This window comes from Mus pahari, chromosome 2 (genome assembly GCF_900095145.1).
Source record: "Mus pahari chromosome 2, PAHARI_EIJ_v1.1, whole genome shotgun sequence".
Classification (NCBI taxonomy): domain Eukaryota; kingdom Metazoa; phylum Chordata; class Mammalia; order Rodentia; family Muridae; genus Mus; species Mus pahari.
The window spans coordinates 62,410,121-62,426,689 of NC_034591.1; the positions used below are offsets into that span (position 1 = coordinate 62,410,121).

General features: G+C 44.8%; 1 protein-coding gene across 1 annotated transcript; it reads right to left on the minus strand.

Annotated features, from left to right (window-relative positions):
- Nucleotides 1-1,126: 1,126 nt before the first annotated feature.
- Nobox (NOBOX oogenesis homeobox) lies at nt 1,127-6,920 on the minus strand. Its single transcript, XM_021191623.1, has 9 exons — nt 6,862-6,920; nt 4,843-5,133; nt 4,640-4,744; nt 4,187-4,293; nt 3,771-3,877; nt 3,436-3,521; nt 2,975-3,206; nt 2,336-2,640; nt 1,127-1,718 (listed from the first exon to the last, which is right to left on the minus strand). The coding sequence occupies exons 1-9, from the start codon at nt 6,896-6,898 to the stop codon at nt 1,408-1,410; spliced, it is 1,581 nt and encodes a 526-aa protein (XP_021047282.1). The 5' UTR covers nt 6,899-6,920; the 3' UTR covers nt 1,127-1,407.
- Between the last annotated feature and the right edge of the window lie 9,649 nt (nt 6,921-16,569).

Below are 16,569 nucleotides of genomic sequence, written 5' to 3' on the forward strand. Positions count from 1 at the left end.
ACCTTGGGGTCTCTTTAACTCACTGTCTCCATATCTGGGCTTTACTTTTCCTCTTTGATAAAATTTGAGACTAGAAGAGCATAATCACAGAGTGAAATTTATCACTCAGTCCATGTTTCATAATTTCCTACCATTTCTACTTCCCTTTTTCACCCATTTGCATCCATCTGTCTGGCATCTCTACCACTCTTTACCTTCTCAAACTAACTGTACACCCACCATCCTATTTGTATACTAAAGTAGGAGCTTATATACAGAACCAGTAGGGCCTACTATTTCTTCCTTTGTTGTGGAATTTGTCATTTCTACAGTTTGGGTAACCACCATAGGAAAGAAGGAAGCTATTTAGCTTTACCAGGCTGGAGAGTGGGCATAATCACGCTGGCATGACTTCATGCTCTACCCAGTCACTCCTGAGCTCTTGACACACTGTCTAGATATTATTTCTCTTCTTCTTCCTATATCTTAAATGACCACCATAGCTGCCTAGATTAGTCCCCAACCCCAAATAGTAGCCATAAATAAAGGCTGAGAATTTTCAGTCCATGGTTAAGAAAGAAACTATAGTCATTTTAGCATAGATATTCTTTCCACTCGTAGGTATTTTGGCTCCTTTCCCAGCTATGGTGACAAAGACAGAAAGATCCTTGGATCCTTCATCCCAACCCAGAGAGATGCCTATTAGAGATGAGAGGAACTGTGACATTATCCTAACCAGCCTACTTGCCATACTGTTTTAGGTACCCATTACACCTTGCTTCTTCCTTATTATCCTCACCCTTCAACAACAACAAAAAAAAAAATGGGGGAAAAATAAGTTGAAATTCACAGTAATAGATAGTTGACATTCAGTAGCTCCCATACCACTCACATTTCTCTTGTACCACTATTCCTACAAGGCCAAAACTTGAAAGAGGGGTCCAGACGCTCTTTCAGTTCTGAGTTTAAGAATAGATTTTCTAGTGGCAGGACTGAAGGAAAAGTATAAAGTGCCCAAACCCTCCCTTAATGTAGAACTGGACCCAGAAAATGCCAGGCTGTACATGGGAATGCCCAGTGGGGACCTCCCAGTAGGGTTACATCTAACTAGCACAGTAAGGACGCCAAGGAAGCAGCAACACAGGTCTTCATTCACAAAACCAAACACCCAATAGTTACTGTTTTATTGAATACACTGTCTAGGATGGCAGTAATGCCACACTAACATTTAGAGTAACATGATCCTCCTCTTCTTTTGAATTCCTAAGGGGTAAAGGGGAAAATGTGATGACAGCTCTCTTCCTTCTCTAAGCACAGGCTGGAAAGACCTTGAACCTCCATAGCAGGCCAGTCCATAGCCTCTTGCATCTTTCAGGGTTATTCTTCCCCCGCCCCCCCCCCAGGCCTCCAATAAGACCTTCCTTCTCTTTACTCTTTAGCTTCAGCGGCATGGCTATTCTTATTTTTCTCTCTGACCTTCTCTAGTACGGGCTGCTCAAGGGAAGAGGAAGTCTGCTCATCTGAAATTTTGCTTAGTGAGGACCCTGTCTCTGCTCTAGTGCCTTCAAGAAGTCCATTGAGGCCTAATAAAGACGGCTTGCTCATAGTCAGAGCATATGGACTTGGCAACAGGTCTGGAAAGTAGCCCTCTGCCCCTAGGGTGTGTCCCAGAGCCTGTGGGTAGTGTGGATGAGGGAAGGGAGGTTCTGGCAAGCAATGGCCACTCCAGGGTCCTGTACCTGTGGAATCAAAGAACATGGGAATGATTGGATAGAACTAAGAATATCAATCATCACTGAATAGACTGGAAGAGTCTCTTTTTACTTCCTTGGGACCATGGCTTAGGTTCCTAATGGAAGCCTGAATAAAACATTAACACTAGCCTCCTCTCCCCTCCAGGATAAGACAGGTTCCTGGAGTCCAAATACTGTGCGGTTTAGCACCTGTGACTACATAGACCACAGGTCAAGGCCAAGTGCTGGCTTATGTAGGCACCAAGGAGACCAGGAACTACCTGGGAATCACTTTCATTTCTCCCTATAGAACTCTTTCATGCATGAGATAGAGGGCTTTGGGGCTTCAGAAGTCCATGTAGTTTGGCATAATTAGCTGCTACCAATTCTGTACCAAGTCCTTTTGTCCACTATTTCTAGTGGTCACCATATCCCTCAGCAATATGAAACTAGAGTTCCAATGCCAGGCCAACAGAAGTTTCAGGATAGCTACGATCAGGGGCAAGTGAGAGGCTTGCTTACCATCCACACCTGCTTCATTCTGCCCTCCAGATGAGGAGATATTCTGTCCTTTCTCACCTTCAAACAAAAGGGGGTTATTTTGCTCTCTAGCCCAAACTCACCCATGTTTCCAGCAGGTGGTTGCAGCAAGATCTGACCTGGTGGGGGTCCTGGGCAATAATCCTGTGATGAGTCTCCACTGAAGCCAAAAGGAAATGAAAACAGAGAGTCTTCTGGTGGTAGAAATGGCATTGAGCTTGGGATGGGGTAAGGGAAGGGAGGCAGATATGGAAACTGTGACTGAAGGGATGGGAAAAGGGGTGGCTGTGGAGCCTGGGAGAGCTGGAATGAACCCAACTGGCTGCTTGCTTGGTAGTCCTGAGGCCCCAGGTCTTCCAAATTTGAGTAGGTGGGTGGTGAGGCGATACTATGGAGGACAGAGGGGTATTTAATGAGATGTAACAGTGACTTCATTCCCACCACATAGTGAAGAGACCTTTCTCTTGTAACTCCTTTCTCCATCTCTGTGGCAACATCAAACCTTGGACAGCGCATCTGCCTCTTCCTCTTCCCATCCCCTGCCCACTGCTATCCCAGATTCTCTTCTATTGCTATAAAATGCTTGATCACTCTTACTCAAACCCACATATGGTTTCATTCCCCATCACATAAGCTACTTCCTGACCCATTTCGGCCCTTTCCTCTCCACACCACCATTCCTTTCTTCTCTCCAAGGTTACAAATGAACTCAGGTCCCATACCTAGTGCCCCAGGACACACAGGCCTTGTCCTTGTACATGCTGTCACTGCCAGGAACGTCCCTCATTGGACGCAGTACTTGAGGAGTTTGAACAGGACCCAGAGGAAGAGGAAGGTTGGCCCTTCGAATAGGTGGGGGACTGAGGAGTGGTGGAGTCACTGCCACCCTCTCAGCACCCTCATTATGCTGAAAGGGGGTCAGAGTCTGTTCAGAAGTCAGCAACGCGGGGGTCTCTAGGAAAATATGATAAACAGGGGCACTCAGCATAAGAAGATGGGGAGACAGCTGTGTCAATGCTGAATGACAGACAGTACAATCAATGCCCAGGGCTCACTGGTACAAAACCCTGGAGGAGTTGTGGTCACTGCCACCTCTAAGGAGTGAAGACCTTCTGTTTCAACTGTCTTCTTGCTTTCGTCCCCACCCCAACTCCCCAAAACCTTTCTGAAAGTGGGAACTCACCAGGAAAGACATCCAGAATGTGCTCTGGAGGAACAGGGCCAGGTTCTAGGTCTGTAGGCATAGGATCTAAGAGCTCAGGAGCAGATCTGGAGGCAGAAAGAAGGAAGACTGTATCTTGTGGCTATTAAATGTAGAACTGAGATTGGGTGCAAGGAAAGGGCTTCTTACAAGGTGCCAGCAACTTGTCTCCAGCCCAGTCTAGATCCTTAAAGGATTAGTCAACATCCCTAGCTCTTACTCCCCATGCCCAACATTCTCCTTCAAGGCCCCAGGACTCCTGTGCTGACTCCATTTCGGCTTGGTGTGGACACCCAACAACCAGAGGCCATTCTCACCTGTGCTGGCTGCTGTCAGCACTGGGGGCTGCAGGACCATTCTTAGTTTCCTTCTCATTCAGTTTCTCCACTTTTCTCCACTTTGCCCTGCGGTTCTGAAACCACACCTAGGAATAGAGGAAGGGCACCTCAACTTGAGAATGCTGGCAGAGACAAAGGCTTGAGCAGGATTGTGGAGGACCCTTCCCTGGGTTTCAGCTACCTCTTAGCTCAGAAGTATAAAAAGATCTCTGTGGTATCTTTCTTCCTCTTTTAATTGGTTAAAGCTGTGGCCCTTGGAACACTTGGGACACCCTTGCATCTGAGACTAACTTCAGCCTCTTTCTCAGCTGAGGCTAAGCACATGACCTCTCCTAGAGAATTCTAACCAGCAGCTTCCAGATTACTCTTCTGACCAATTCTCCAGTCCCTTTTACCATGATTCGTTGGGGGGTTACCCCCACCATCTGGGCAATCTCATGGCGTTTGTCACTGTCAGGATAGTGGTCTTCCTGGAATATCCGCTCCAGTTCTTCCAGCTGGTCTGGAAAACAAAACAAAACAAGACAAGACACTTAATGAAAGAGGCCAGCCACCATAGCAGGAGAGGAGAAAGGAGATGCTCTTTGTGCACCCACAGCAGAGAAGGCCATTGGCCCCAACCCAAGAGCCAAGCCTCCTTTCATGCACAGTGTGATATGTAAATTTCTGAATCTTCCATCCTGGTCTAAGACAAGATAGGCTGCCGGGTCTTCCCTTCAGGGAATGTATTGACATTGCCATGGACAAAGAGAAACAGTCAGGGCAAAGTGACTGACTACGCTCCAACATCTCCTCAGGCCACAATCTTTGCATAGACTATACTGTTCCCTCCACCATTGGGGACTAACCTGAGCGGTACAGGGTTCGGGTCTTTTTCCGAAATTGACAGGTCACTTCTAGGGATCCTTTCTTCAGGTCCCCTTCACAAGAGTTGAGGGAACTGGCGGCTTGGCCTGACTCAGAAAGCATAGGTTTATGAATCGCACCTAACTAAGCGACATCATGAAAGCTGTTAATGCCAAACCTGTGGTGGGCAGCTTTCTGGGCTTACCAGGGACTGCAGAAATGGATGGCTTCACCGATTCTGCCTTTCTCTCTGGGAGAGAAGAATCTTCTTCCTGGGATTGGGGACTACATGCAGCTGGTGTGGGGGCTTTGTGCACTCTGCAGGTGTCAGCATCCATTAACTCCCCAGAGGTCTTCGACAGTGGCCTCTTTCCCAAGCCAGCCCTGGGGAGTGAGGACTGCTTGTCTTGGTCATCTTGGATAGGCGGGGCAGAATCCTGCAGTGGTCCCTCTGTCTCCAGTGCAGCAGTCCTGGGTTTGTCACCAGCTTCATGGCCTGTTGAGAGCAGCAGCCACTGGCCCCAGCACTAGGTGGCAGAACCCCTTCCTCCCTGTAGCTGATTTATTGTTAGAACCCAAAAATTCCTTTGCCTGTCTACCAAATGAGGCCTGAATGCCAGGCTTACCTTCTTAACTGGGCACTCCGGAGGATGAGTTAGGTAAGTGGTTCTCAGCCTTCCCAATGCCCTGGCCCTTTAGTACAGTTCCTCATGTTGTGGTGACCTCCCCCCCCCCAAATCATAAAAGTATTTTTGTTTCTACTTTGTAACTGTAATTTTGCTACTGTTACGAGTCATTATGTAAATATCTGTGTTTTCCTGTGATCTCAGGCCATCCTTGTGAAAGGGTCATTTGACACCTCCAAAGGGGTCAGGATCCACAAGTTGAGAATCACTTGATTAAATAATCCAGATGTAAAAGCAACGCCTGCACCTCTGCGGAGTCTTAATGTGAGAACAGTGGAAAGCTGGGTACACATTTTCTCAAATTTCCCCAGACATCAGAGGTGCAAGCTCAGGCGACAAGCATCTGTTTGCTATTTCTAATAGACAACGGTTGGGGAGGGGTGAATAGGAAGAGAGAAGCAGGCAGACTGCCATTCTGGCTTTCCTTGGACTAGCCCTGGTTTCAGAAGGGAAGCAAGGTACTGCGGCCTGCAGATAAAGCAGGGCCCTGGATCTTCCAGAGCACAGGCACCACCTGCAGAGGCCATCAGAGGGGGATCACAGGAATGAATGATGGGGCCTTTACCTTCCCCACTGCTTTTGCCCCTCCTAGCCCTCAATCCACGTGTTCCGGTTCCTCCCTCCTCTCCTTCCTTCCACCCAGTCCCACTCTTCTGCAGGTGAGGAAGCCCTCATCTGGAAGGAAACCCCACTCCAACCAGCTGCGAAGCTCACCTTCCCCAATGCTGAGGCAGCCCTTAGAGAGGGTTTGCTGTGGATCCTAACCGGGAGCACAGAAGCCATTTGACCCACCCCACCCCCCCACCCCCCGCCCCATGTACCTCCCCCTAGGTGAAGAAATGCGGGTAGGCTTGCTGAATAATCAACCCAAGATCACACAGGATGCGGTCCAGGGGCTCAGCCTACCCTCAGCCACCTCCTGGAATCCAACCGCTTCTCTTAGTTACTTCAAGTACTTATCACACAAGAAAATTCACCCCAGGGAGTTGCTGTCATTTCGAACGAAACCAGACACTGTGTAAGTAAACGGTAACTGGAGCCTTTGACTATACCTCTAACAAAAAACTTTCTAATAATAGATAAAGCTGGGGCAAGTCCTGGCCCAGGAGCCTTTTCCAGATGATTCTAAATACACCATAGAAGCCCTTCAGAGAGGTGGAGGCGGGGTGCAACCAGAGGGTGAAGGCAGTAATGGTGTCGAGGGTCGCTGGGACAAATGAGCTTCACAACAGTGATTAACATGTAGCACAGTAATAAGCATGGTACAGAATAGGCACTCAACAAACACGGGTCTTATTCCACTAATGTACCATAATGAAAAGGGCGAAGAGTGGGAGAAGCTAGATTAGAGCGGTGCTTTATCCCCAGCACATTGGAGATGATCCCTCAACAGAAGGATGTGGTTAGGTGACCTCCCTTTCCCATTAGCACCCACAGACCTAAACGCGCTCTGCTCTCGAGGCTGGCCCAGTGAGCAGCAGCCCTCACAGGCTCAGCAAACCCTCCTCACCAAGGCCAACCCCCCAATGGGTGCTCACCCTGCATTTTCCTGCAGAGCTTCTCCTTAGGTTCCATGGCCCAAGCTCCCGCTCCTGAGCTCGCCCTGGTACCACAGGCAGGGCTTTAACGAAGTCCGTGGGGTGGCCAGGTGTGTGGAGTCTGCACAGGCCACGCAGCGCAGCCGGAGCTGGCTCCCCCAACCCCACCCCCAGGGCGAGGCACCGCACACCTGGGGTGGGGGCTGGGAGAGCCATCCTGCAGCTCCCTGTGAGCCAGGAGCATCAGATACTGGTCACCTCCCCAGAGTCGGGGCAGGAGCAGAGCAGCAATGGAAGCTAGGCACCCAGGCTAACCCACATCCTAGCACGCAGTGAATGGACATGGTCGTGGCTCCCCTCTTGACCCTTGTCCCTGAATATGAGGCTGTCCTAGCTACTGCTTGCTTCAAGGATTCTTGTGCTTCAAAGTCCTAACTGACTTGAGTGTAGCCTTAACATACAGATCCAGGGGCAAAGACAGGAATGGAGTTGAAAGTACCCCAGGCCTGGAGGAAATTAGACCTCTTGGGGACCCCACACAAGTTTGCAAGTATAGATGAGGTTCAAGCCAGACCAGGTTTTCTTATTAGGCTTGCCCATTGAATATCAGCTTTCTGGATATTGAACTAAAATAAGGAAGACTCTTGGTTATGGAGTGTTTATTTCTTTTAGGAAAAAAAAAGATAGCAAAATTATTCAATTCTTACTGCTTCTTACCACCGGAGTGGGAGGGGGTGAGGAATGTGTTGGCCAGATTGAAACAGCTGCTGCAAGCTGGGGGAGGAAGAGCGGCTTCTAACCAGGGCTCACGTGTTTTGATTTTAGTCACTTCCAAGTTTCTGGACACCAGGCGTTTTTTCCTGCCATTTTAAACAATCAGCTACCGGGACATTTTCCAGTGTCTAAAGACCATCTTTGAGAGACTTCTGACAGGTGTAAGAGTCTTAGTTATTTCTGCAACATAAAGCTGTAAATTAACTAAGGGCCAGTAAGATGGCTCAGTGGGGGGTGGGGTGGGGGTGGGAAGCGCTTGTTTTACAAACCTTTCAGTCCCCAGTGCAGTGAAATGTTGGAGAGAACCAACTCCTGAAAGGTACCCCTTGACCCCATAGTCTTGAGATGATGACATGAGCCACCCCACCCACCCACCCACAACTCTTTAAAGAGAATTTTAGGTACAAAATCCAGTTTCTGGGCTAAAATATCTGCAGCGACCTGTAAGCCAGCAGGGTGTGGGTCCAGTGAAGCTGTTCTCCCCAGCATCATTTGGTTGTGGCTGGAACACTATGGTTTTCTAGAGTATACATTTAAAGGACAACTATGGTGTTCCAGGAACTGGGGGGCGATGGGAGGATGACTGCCCTCCCCACAGAAGCTTATTGGAAGTCACAGATTCTGACAGTAGCTCAGTGGAATGGGACATGTCAGTACTACATGGTCACAATCCACTGAGTAGGGGGCAGGCAAGGGGACCTGGAGCAGTAGAGTCTCTCTTTGCAGCAGGAACCACTTCTTAGAAGTGCTGACCCCTTTGCTGAAGCTGTGTGACTTATCCTGTCACAGTCTACCTAAAAATCCACACAGCACGTAGGCCTCAACCTTGATGTAAGGGCCTTCCTGAGGCTGACCCTCTGTGCTCCACACCCAGGTGTTCAGAGCACATTGATCGAGCGGTTTTGAAATTATTCTGATACCCAGCCATAGACCAGGATTTTGTAATGAATTTGTTTAAAATGCACCTTGCAGGTTTCCTCCTCTGAAATCTTAATTACTACTAAGTTTAAGGAGGGACCCCAAACACTCACTTTACCAAGAACCTTGAGGGATCAACTAGGCCTCACAAACTAAGGTACTTTTAGACTTTTGAGAAGTAATGTCAAAGCTTCCCAAGGAAAGGCCTTGAGGTAGAGCTCAGAGGTACCATGTTTTAGGTCAAGGCTCTAGGGTCATTTGCTTGCTTGTTTGTTTGTTTGTTTTCTCTTTTTTGTTTTTGTTTCCACACTGCAGAACAAAGCAAAAGTACACTTCTTGGGAATAAACATGGATGGTGGCCCATATGGGACAAAGGCATCAGCTTTTCCCTCTCCTATGATGTTTCCTTATATTGAGAAGCGGGATACAATTTCTCAAATCGATTAACCTTTCATATTCAATAAAAAGCATGCCATCCCTCTGCGTCCTTGCCCTGTTATTGTGGTTTCCTCACAGGCTGACCCCACCAGGGTGAAGGTAAGAAAAACACCATCACTGTTACCTCTGACTGTAAAAGATACAAGGACCTCGTTATATAGTAGATTTGGGGTAGGGAGTTGGGGGATTAAAAAATGTTTGTTATTTTTTAAAACACATAATTGAATTTATTGGGATATAAAATTTGTTTTGTTTTCTCTTGCTCTTCATCATCTGGGTTTATTGTGACTTCTTTTTCTCCAAATGACAAGGTTCAGTGTTTTCTTTATTTACATGAATGGCTTGTTACAAGTGGATTTTGGGTCCAATGTACAACACAGCCTGCTTGATGGGAAGGTATGGTCTTGACAGTATATATTATTCTAAGTCCTACCTCTGAGGGAACAACTTGAAGTGGAGAGATTGTGTCATGGCTGTTAACACTCTTCCCAGACAACATCATCTCTATTACACAGGAGCCAACAAGGTGTTTTAGGGGCTCTTAAGGATGTTTATTTCCAGGTCTTGTTTGGATACATTTCATCTTGGTAATTTCTGACTATTTGATATACTCAACTGTTGTTTGGAAGGAAGGCACATGCTTTTTAATGTTTTTATTATTTGGTTTCTTAGTTTTCAGAGCCAAACCAGAAATCACACCAGCAAGAGTATCATGCAAGAACTGTTAATATGTGTGTGTGTGTGTGTGTGTCTCCTCTTCCTCCTCCTTCTCCTCCTCCTCCTCCTCCCTTCTCCCCTTCTCTTCTTACTCTTCTTTTTTAATGGATATAATCATGAAAAAGCAAATTCGATGTGTCAGCTGCTACTAGAAAATTGTCAGTTCCCCCAGTCTGTGTATATCCCGGGTAAGCAAGTAAAGTAAGCTCTCTTTCCCCTTTCTTTTTTCATCTAATGAGAGCCACAAATGACTGATGGCAAAAAAAAATTAAAAAAAAAAATCTCCAATGCAGCTGTTCTTTGTGCCACACCTAAGATTACTGGGAGAACTGAGACCAGAGACACAGGAGTTAAGTTCTGAAAGACAGCTGGAGATCTACACAGGCCTAGAATAGTGAGACCAGCTTCTTGCAAACAGGGAAGCCGGGGTCCCAGAAGAAGAGGTGCTTTGAAGTGAAGCAGGAAAAGGAGAAAGGCTGATGCAGGCTCAGGGTTAGAGATGAGCACTCCAGAACCTGAAGAAGGCCAAGAGCCAGGTGACCCAAAGCTGACACTGCCAGTGGTGGGGAAAGGATGGAGGAATCACCCATCTCCAGCCACAGGCTGCCTTTGGAAAGCCAGGGACAGGGTGGTTTGAGCTGTTGGTGAGAGGGATTGAAGACACCTGGGTGAAGAGGGAACTGCTCTGGGAAGGCCAGATCAGAGTGGCTGTGTGAATCCACACAGTACGTCTTCATTCCTTTGTTTGGAAGGCTCCAGACTGGGTGTCCAAGATGAGCATGCAGGCTGTGTGAGGCATGTAACTGCTCTTATTTGTAACTGACCTCCACTGGCTAAGATTTGCAATTTAGAAAAAGCTTTTACATCTGCTCGATTGTCATGGGATTGCAAAGCTGGAGTGCCAATTATAGCACAGCCTGTAAGTTATCCCCAAAGCTTTGTTCCAACCTCTACCCAGGCTAGGTTCCCCTCTGTCCCAGCAGCCTTTGTAGCTGCCTTTCAGTCCTCAGAACGGCATAAGCCCTCTCATGCCTCGGGCCACAGAAAAGCTGGTTATCAGCCTGGAACATCTTTCCTTCCCTTCCATTTCAGTCTTACTCATACTTCAAAGGCCAACACAAATACTCAGTTTTCTGTGGAACCTGAGTCAGCCTGAATTTATTGCTCCTCCTTCATGCTGTCCTTGAATTATACTGTGTTTATATTTGCATAGCATTACTTAACACACGCTGACCTGATTAGAATTTTGCCCAACCTTCAGAGGCATGAGCTCTTAGATGATAAGATCCATCTATTGTATGTTAGACATTTCCACTTGCTTAAAAACAAATTGTGCTCATATATTTTGTACAGTTCTATTATTAGCCCCATGTTATTGAAGAACAAACTCTGTTGTTGTTCTTCAATACATTCCCAAAGACACAGTGGCTAATCAAGATTGGAACCCAGTCAGTCAGGTTCCCTCCTGAACTCCTAAGCATCCGGTTACACTATTTATCTGATTATCAATCACTGTGCTTGGTAGATTGATTTGCATATGGCAGAATAATAACTGTTTATTGGATCAAAAGTTGGTCACCAATGCCAGAAGTCAGGCTGTTGAACCAGAAAGATGGCCATGGCTATAAAAGGGTTCTGCGGGGATGGAAACTGTCTTGGCTCTTGACTGCCATGGAAGTTCCACAGGTCTATACAGGGAATAAGATTACATGAAACTAAATTCACACGCAGGTGCAGAAAGAACTAGTGAGACTTATTTAAGCTCTGAGGGTTCCTGGTGGCATTTCACTGGAGCTGAACATGATGTGCCCTAGGGGAAGCTGGGCAAAGGATGTATGCAATCTATACTTCGTCTGACAACCACATGAGAATCTAACCATCTCTGAATAAAAATCAGGAAGAAAAAAAAAATCCCCTCATTTCTGATCATAAGTTCAGATCATTTAGACATGCAATATAATTCATAAAATTAAATTAAACACTGTATTTTATAGGTAGTAATATTGCTAGCTTTGTCGATCATTTTAAAGTAATTTATTAGTGCTAATTTTTAAAAGACTTATGTTCTCTCTTTCCCCTTCGTGTATGTGTTCACACATATGCATACTTGTGTAGGTATGGACTATCACATAGGTGAGAGGACAACCTGCAGAAGGGAGCTGGTTATATGTTTCTACCATGTAGGTGTCAGAGATCAGAATTCCAGCCATTAGGTTTGTTGGCAAGTGCCTCTTCCAAGTAAGCCATCTTGCTGGCCCAGTTCGTTGCTTTGTATGCATAGCTTGCATTCCAGGGTGCTATGTGGAGGTAAAAGGACAATGGTAGACTTCATTCTATCCTCACACCTTTACAAGATTTAGAGGAACAAATGCCACTCTCCAGGCTCCTGTAGCAGGTATCCTTATCTGCCTACCCATCTCACTGTCACTGTTGGCAATAAGTTTTAAGTAGAGGTTTAAATTATATTAATTTTCCTAACAGGGTTGTGGACAGCCAATCAGAGATGTTTACATCACATTCACTTTAAAAATAAAACAAAGAATATGTCTTCCACTGCAGATTTATTAGGAAACTAATGGTAAATATATAACAATTTGCCCTGGAAAATATGCTATTTTTGTTGAAATGACAGTATTAGTCATTAACATGTTGGTGCATTTCCTTGCTGTGCATTTGCTTTGTGTTGGCTTTTAATGTCTGTCAGGATGATAATTCCTCTCTTTATATAATTTCAGGTGTTTCTCTATGGAAAAGCACCATGGAAAGCCCAGCTCTGTATCATTGCAGAGTCTGCAGACTTTAGAATAGCCACACAGTAATGCAAGTGCCTTGCAGATACTAGGAGAAAAATATTTTAACTTAATGTCTACAATTTGAAATGTATTTACTTTAAAATTGTTTATTGATTAATTCATTTATGTATTTAATGTATATCAGTGTTTTGTCTGCATTTCTGTCTGAGGCTCATGTGTGTGGTGCTCACGGAGGCTGGAAGAGAATGTTGGATCCCTTAGGGTTATGAGCCCCGATGTGGGTTCTGGGAATCGAACCCAGGTCCTCTAAGAACAGCCAGCGCTTTTAACCATAGAGTCATCTGTCTAGTTACTACATTTTTTTTTAATTAAAAAAAAAAGGCAAATTTGCAATAAAGCTTCTTCTGTTTTTCTTTTCTTTTCTTTGTTGTTATTGACCTATATCACCTTGTTTCTTATTCTCAAGGCCATGAGTAGTCTGATCATTTGTCAGAATGGTCTGCTTGGCAGGTGAGTGGTGAGCCAGAATGTACCATCTAGGAAGGGTCGTAGAAATGTAGCCCTGTGCTTTACAGTGTAGTGGAGCAGCCATAGAGGAGCAAGAGGTGCCCCATCTCTGCTGGTGGCTGCAGAGACTTTCTCCTTTTGCCTGAGTTAGTGGTTCCCAGCAGGGTGTGCGAGGAGGACCTCAATGCCCAGGAAGAGGCTTCCCTCCCTCCGGAGCACCTTTACCCCAGTGTTGCTGGTATTGTCTAGACATGAGCCCTTCCACTCCTATGTTTGATACCTTCCTTGTTCCCTGTGGCCCAGGTCCCCTCCAGGACTGGGGAAGAGAGTATAAAATGTCATGTTGTGTCACAGACCCTTCTGGCCTTTTGCAATAACAAACTTTTAGCCAATTAGTGCTATGCTAACTATTCTAGATCTTTCTGGTTAACAATGCCCAGGCTATGTCTGTAAATGTCTACTCTGCTTGATAATTATCACTAATGTGGGTTAGGAGTAACTTCCTTTGCCACAAAGGGTGATGGTGAAATGAGAGGCTTGCATTTGGCGAGGCAGGGAAATTAAACAATAGCAGATTAGATTGATTACCTGGGAAATAATTCAGCCTGCCAAACCTGCCATTCAGTTTGTTGGTAGGAAGTAATAGAACTGGATAGGCTGCTTGGCCTGGTCTTCATTTTGCAAAAGGCTTCTGGTTGTCTGTTTTTCCAGCTAAGTTTCTGAAGGTGTTATTAACTTGGTGCAAGCCTGGGTGGGGTTTTGCCTGGACACTCTGCAATTAAATCATGGGGTCATTCAGAACAGGCCTCGTGGTGGGAAAAGAGAATGATAGAGCCATTGTCTGGAATTTCTAGTCAACAAAATTGAGCTTTTATTTTGTTTAAATAAACTCTTCCTCTACATCCCAGCTTGGCCTTGAAGTCATAATTGCCCTGGCGCAGTCTCACAAATGCTGGATGACAAGGCATGAGCCAGCAACTAGGATCACACATTCTTCACATTTCTAATCTGAACTTTACATCTACTGCCCTGAGCCCCAGGTTGGGGGTTGGGTGGCTTATTTGTTTGTTAGCCGGGCTTATTTCATCAAGAGAGTAGTGGGATGGGCAGTAACTAGAGGATAGACTGCTAGCTTCTTTTTGGACTTTTGAGATATGGGTCACTCTGTAGCCCAAGCTGGTCTTGAACTCTAATAACTCAGGGCCATTTCCTCCCAATGACAGGTTTGAGCCAATTTTACCAGATAATTCTGTAGGTTCTCTGTTGACTTGTTGAACAAAGATGGTTCTCAGATGTCCAATTCCTTACTCTAAATCTGCAACTTTCCTCTCTTCTATGTCACCCAACCAGCTGTCACCTTTGATTCTGTCTTCCCCACAGTGTATAGGTACACTGTTGTAATAGATTAACCTGTTGTTCCCCTTCCAGCCTTGCAAGAAAGCATGGAGAGCTCTGAATCAGGCAGAATGTGGCCTTGCCCTCTGTGCATCATTAATTCTCTCTCTTTCTCTTTCTCTCTCTCTCTCTCTCTCTCTCTCTCTCTCTCTCTCTTTCTTTTTCTGAGACAGGGTTTCTCTGTGTAGCCCTGGCTGTCACTCTGTAGACCAGGCTGGCCTCGATCTCAGAAATCTGCCTGCCTCTGCCTCTCGAGTGCTGGGATTAAAGGCGTGCGCCACCACTGCCCAGCAAAAACCTTTTCTTGTGTGCTGTCTGGCTTCCCCAGTTTAGCTCTGCAACTTCATCATCAATGAATAAGAATATGGGCTTCTTAGTTGGGAGAAAGAATGATCAGATTTGTGGCACAAATTCACAGTCAGATATGTTAGAGACACTCCATAATCCTCTTTTTATGGCTTGTTTTGTGTAATCGGAATCCTACTTTCTACTTTATTAACTACACTACTGTTAGGATTTACTGAGCATTTGTTTGACTTATCACAGTCCACCTTTGAGTAACATTGGGCTACCGTTACTAACCATAAGACCCTCCCAGTAGCCTCCCAGCACATACCTCTACAGCAGGATGTGCCTCTGTGCCCCAACACCTCTGTGATGTTGCTGGAACACACTTTCCTTCTGCACGCGTTGTCATCTTCAGAGGGCGTTGTTATTATTTTGGTTTTCAGTTGTTCATTATCTTATAAAATGTTTTCAGAATGAGAAACATCCACTTTTATATCAGCATAACTGCAAATCAGCAGATGCTTTGTCCCTTGGGGTCTTTCAAAACGTCAGTCTCCTCTCCTTTATACACATTGTTCCTAAAGAAAAATATAGCATTCTTACCTTTGTTGGCCTGTTCTTGTACTTTTGTCTTATTCTGCTTTCATTTTTTTCTTTCACTAGTTTTAAGTGGTCTGAGTACACTGTTTCTTACCGCAGTCCTTTTTATTCACCCCCTAGAGTTTATTAGTGCCTTGGCTTCATAACCTTATAATTCTCATCAATGCCTTGGTTTCATAACCTTATAATTCTCATCAAATTGGAGGACGTTGCCAGCTATTCTTTCATTTAATATCTCTATCACGTCTTCCCTCTCCCTCTTCTTCAAGGACTCCAGGTTTCCTGCCATGAGTCTTCTGAGGTTGTTTCACCAATGTTTCATGTATGTTTTTCAGGCCTTTCATCTCTGTGTTTCAGTTTGGAAAGCTTCTATAAAAACGTTTTGTAATTTTTTTCTTCTTCAGCACCTGCAGTTACTTGTGCCTAATTATTTGTAATCTCAGTCATTGACTTTTTAAATCTATAGAAGTTTCAGTTTTGTCTTCTATATAGAAAAACTGTATGATTCTAGTGATATTATTTCTTTTGGGTGTACTTCAATTAATATACTTTTATCTTAGTTGTGAAACAAAACTCTTCTCTTCTTTTTTTATGCTTGGAAAAATTATGTGAGATGTTAGACATGAATTTTGCTTTGTTGAAAATAGTGGTTTTGTGTATGCATGTGAGTACAATGTGTGTGTGTGTGTGTGTGTGTGTGTGTTCGTGTATTTGTGCTCACACATAGACATGTGTTTGTTTGGTTTCTGACTTAAAGTTTGACTTAAGATATCCAACTTTACAATGGTATAAAAGCAGCTCATATTAATATAAACTATATTCTTAATTTTGATCTTTTCCCAGGTTAGCAATATAAGATTGTTTATAATTGTTTGTGACTTTTATAAGTCACTAACTGGTAGTCTACAGTGTACTGTGCTGCTAAGCATGGATGTATATATATCTTCTGTATCAATGAATTCTTTAGGAACAGATTTTATAGATTACAATAAGTTATTTTTAATTTATAATGTTGTCTATACAGTTTATGACAGAGATATGTTTCCATTATTCCTAAAACAATATAGGGTAACTACTACTTACATATATGCATCATGTTTGGTTTTATAGCAACTTAGAGGTGATTTAAAACATATGCTCATGAAAGAATACTCATGGTTAATGTGGAAATACTGTACTGTTACATCTAGTAGCCTTGAGTATGTACAGACTTTAGGGTATGGATTGCTAGAAATAATCTCCCATTGATACTGAGTGGCAAATCAATCTCTCTCTCTCTCTCTCTCTCTCTCTCTCTCTCTCTCTCTCTCTCTCTCTC

Excerpts from the sequence above, each read along its gene's own strand:
- Nobox (XM_021191623.1), bottom strand. The coding sequence starts at position 6,898 with ATGGAACCTAAGGAGAAGCTCTGCAGGAAAATGCAGG. Across the intron at positions 5,134-6,861 it reads GCTCTGCAGGAAAATGCAGG|GCCATGAAGCTGGTGACAAA; the intron begins GTGAGCACCCAT and ends TGCTCTCAACAG. Across the intron at positions 3,522-3,770 it reads GCTGACAGCAGCCAGCACAG|ATCTGCTCCTGAGCTCTTAG; the intron begins GTGAGAATGGCC and ends TTCTGCCTCCAG.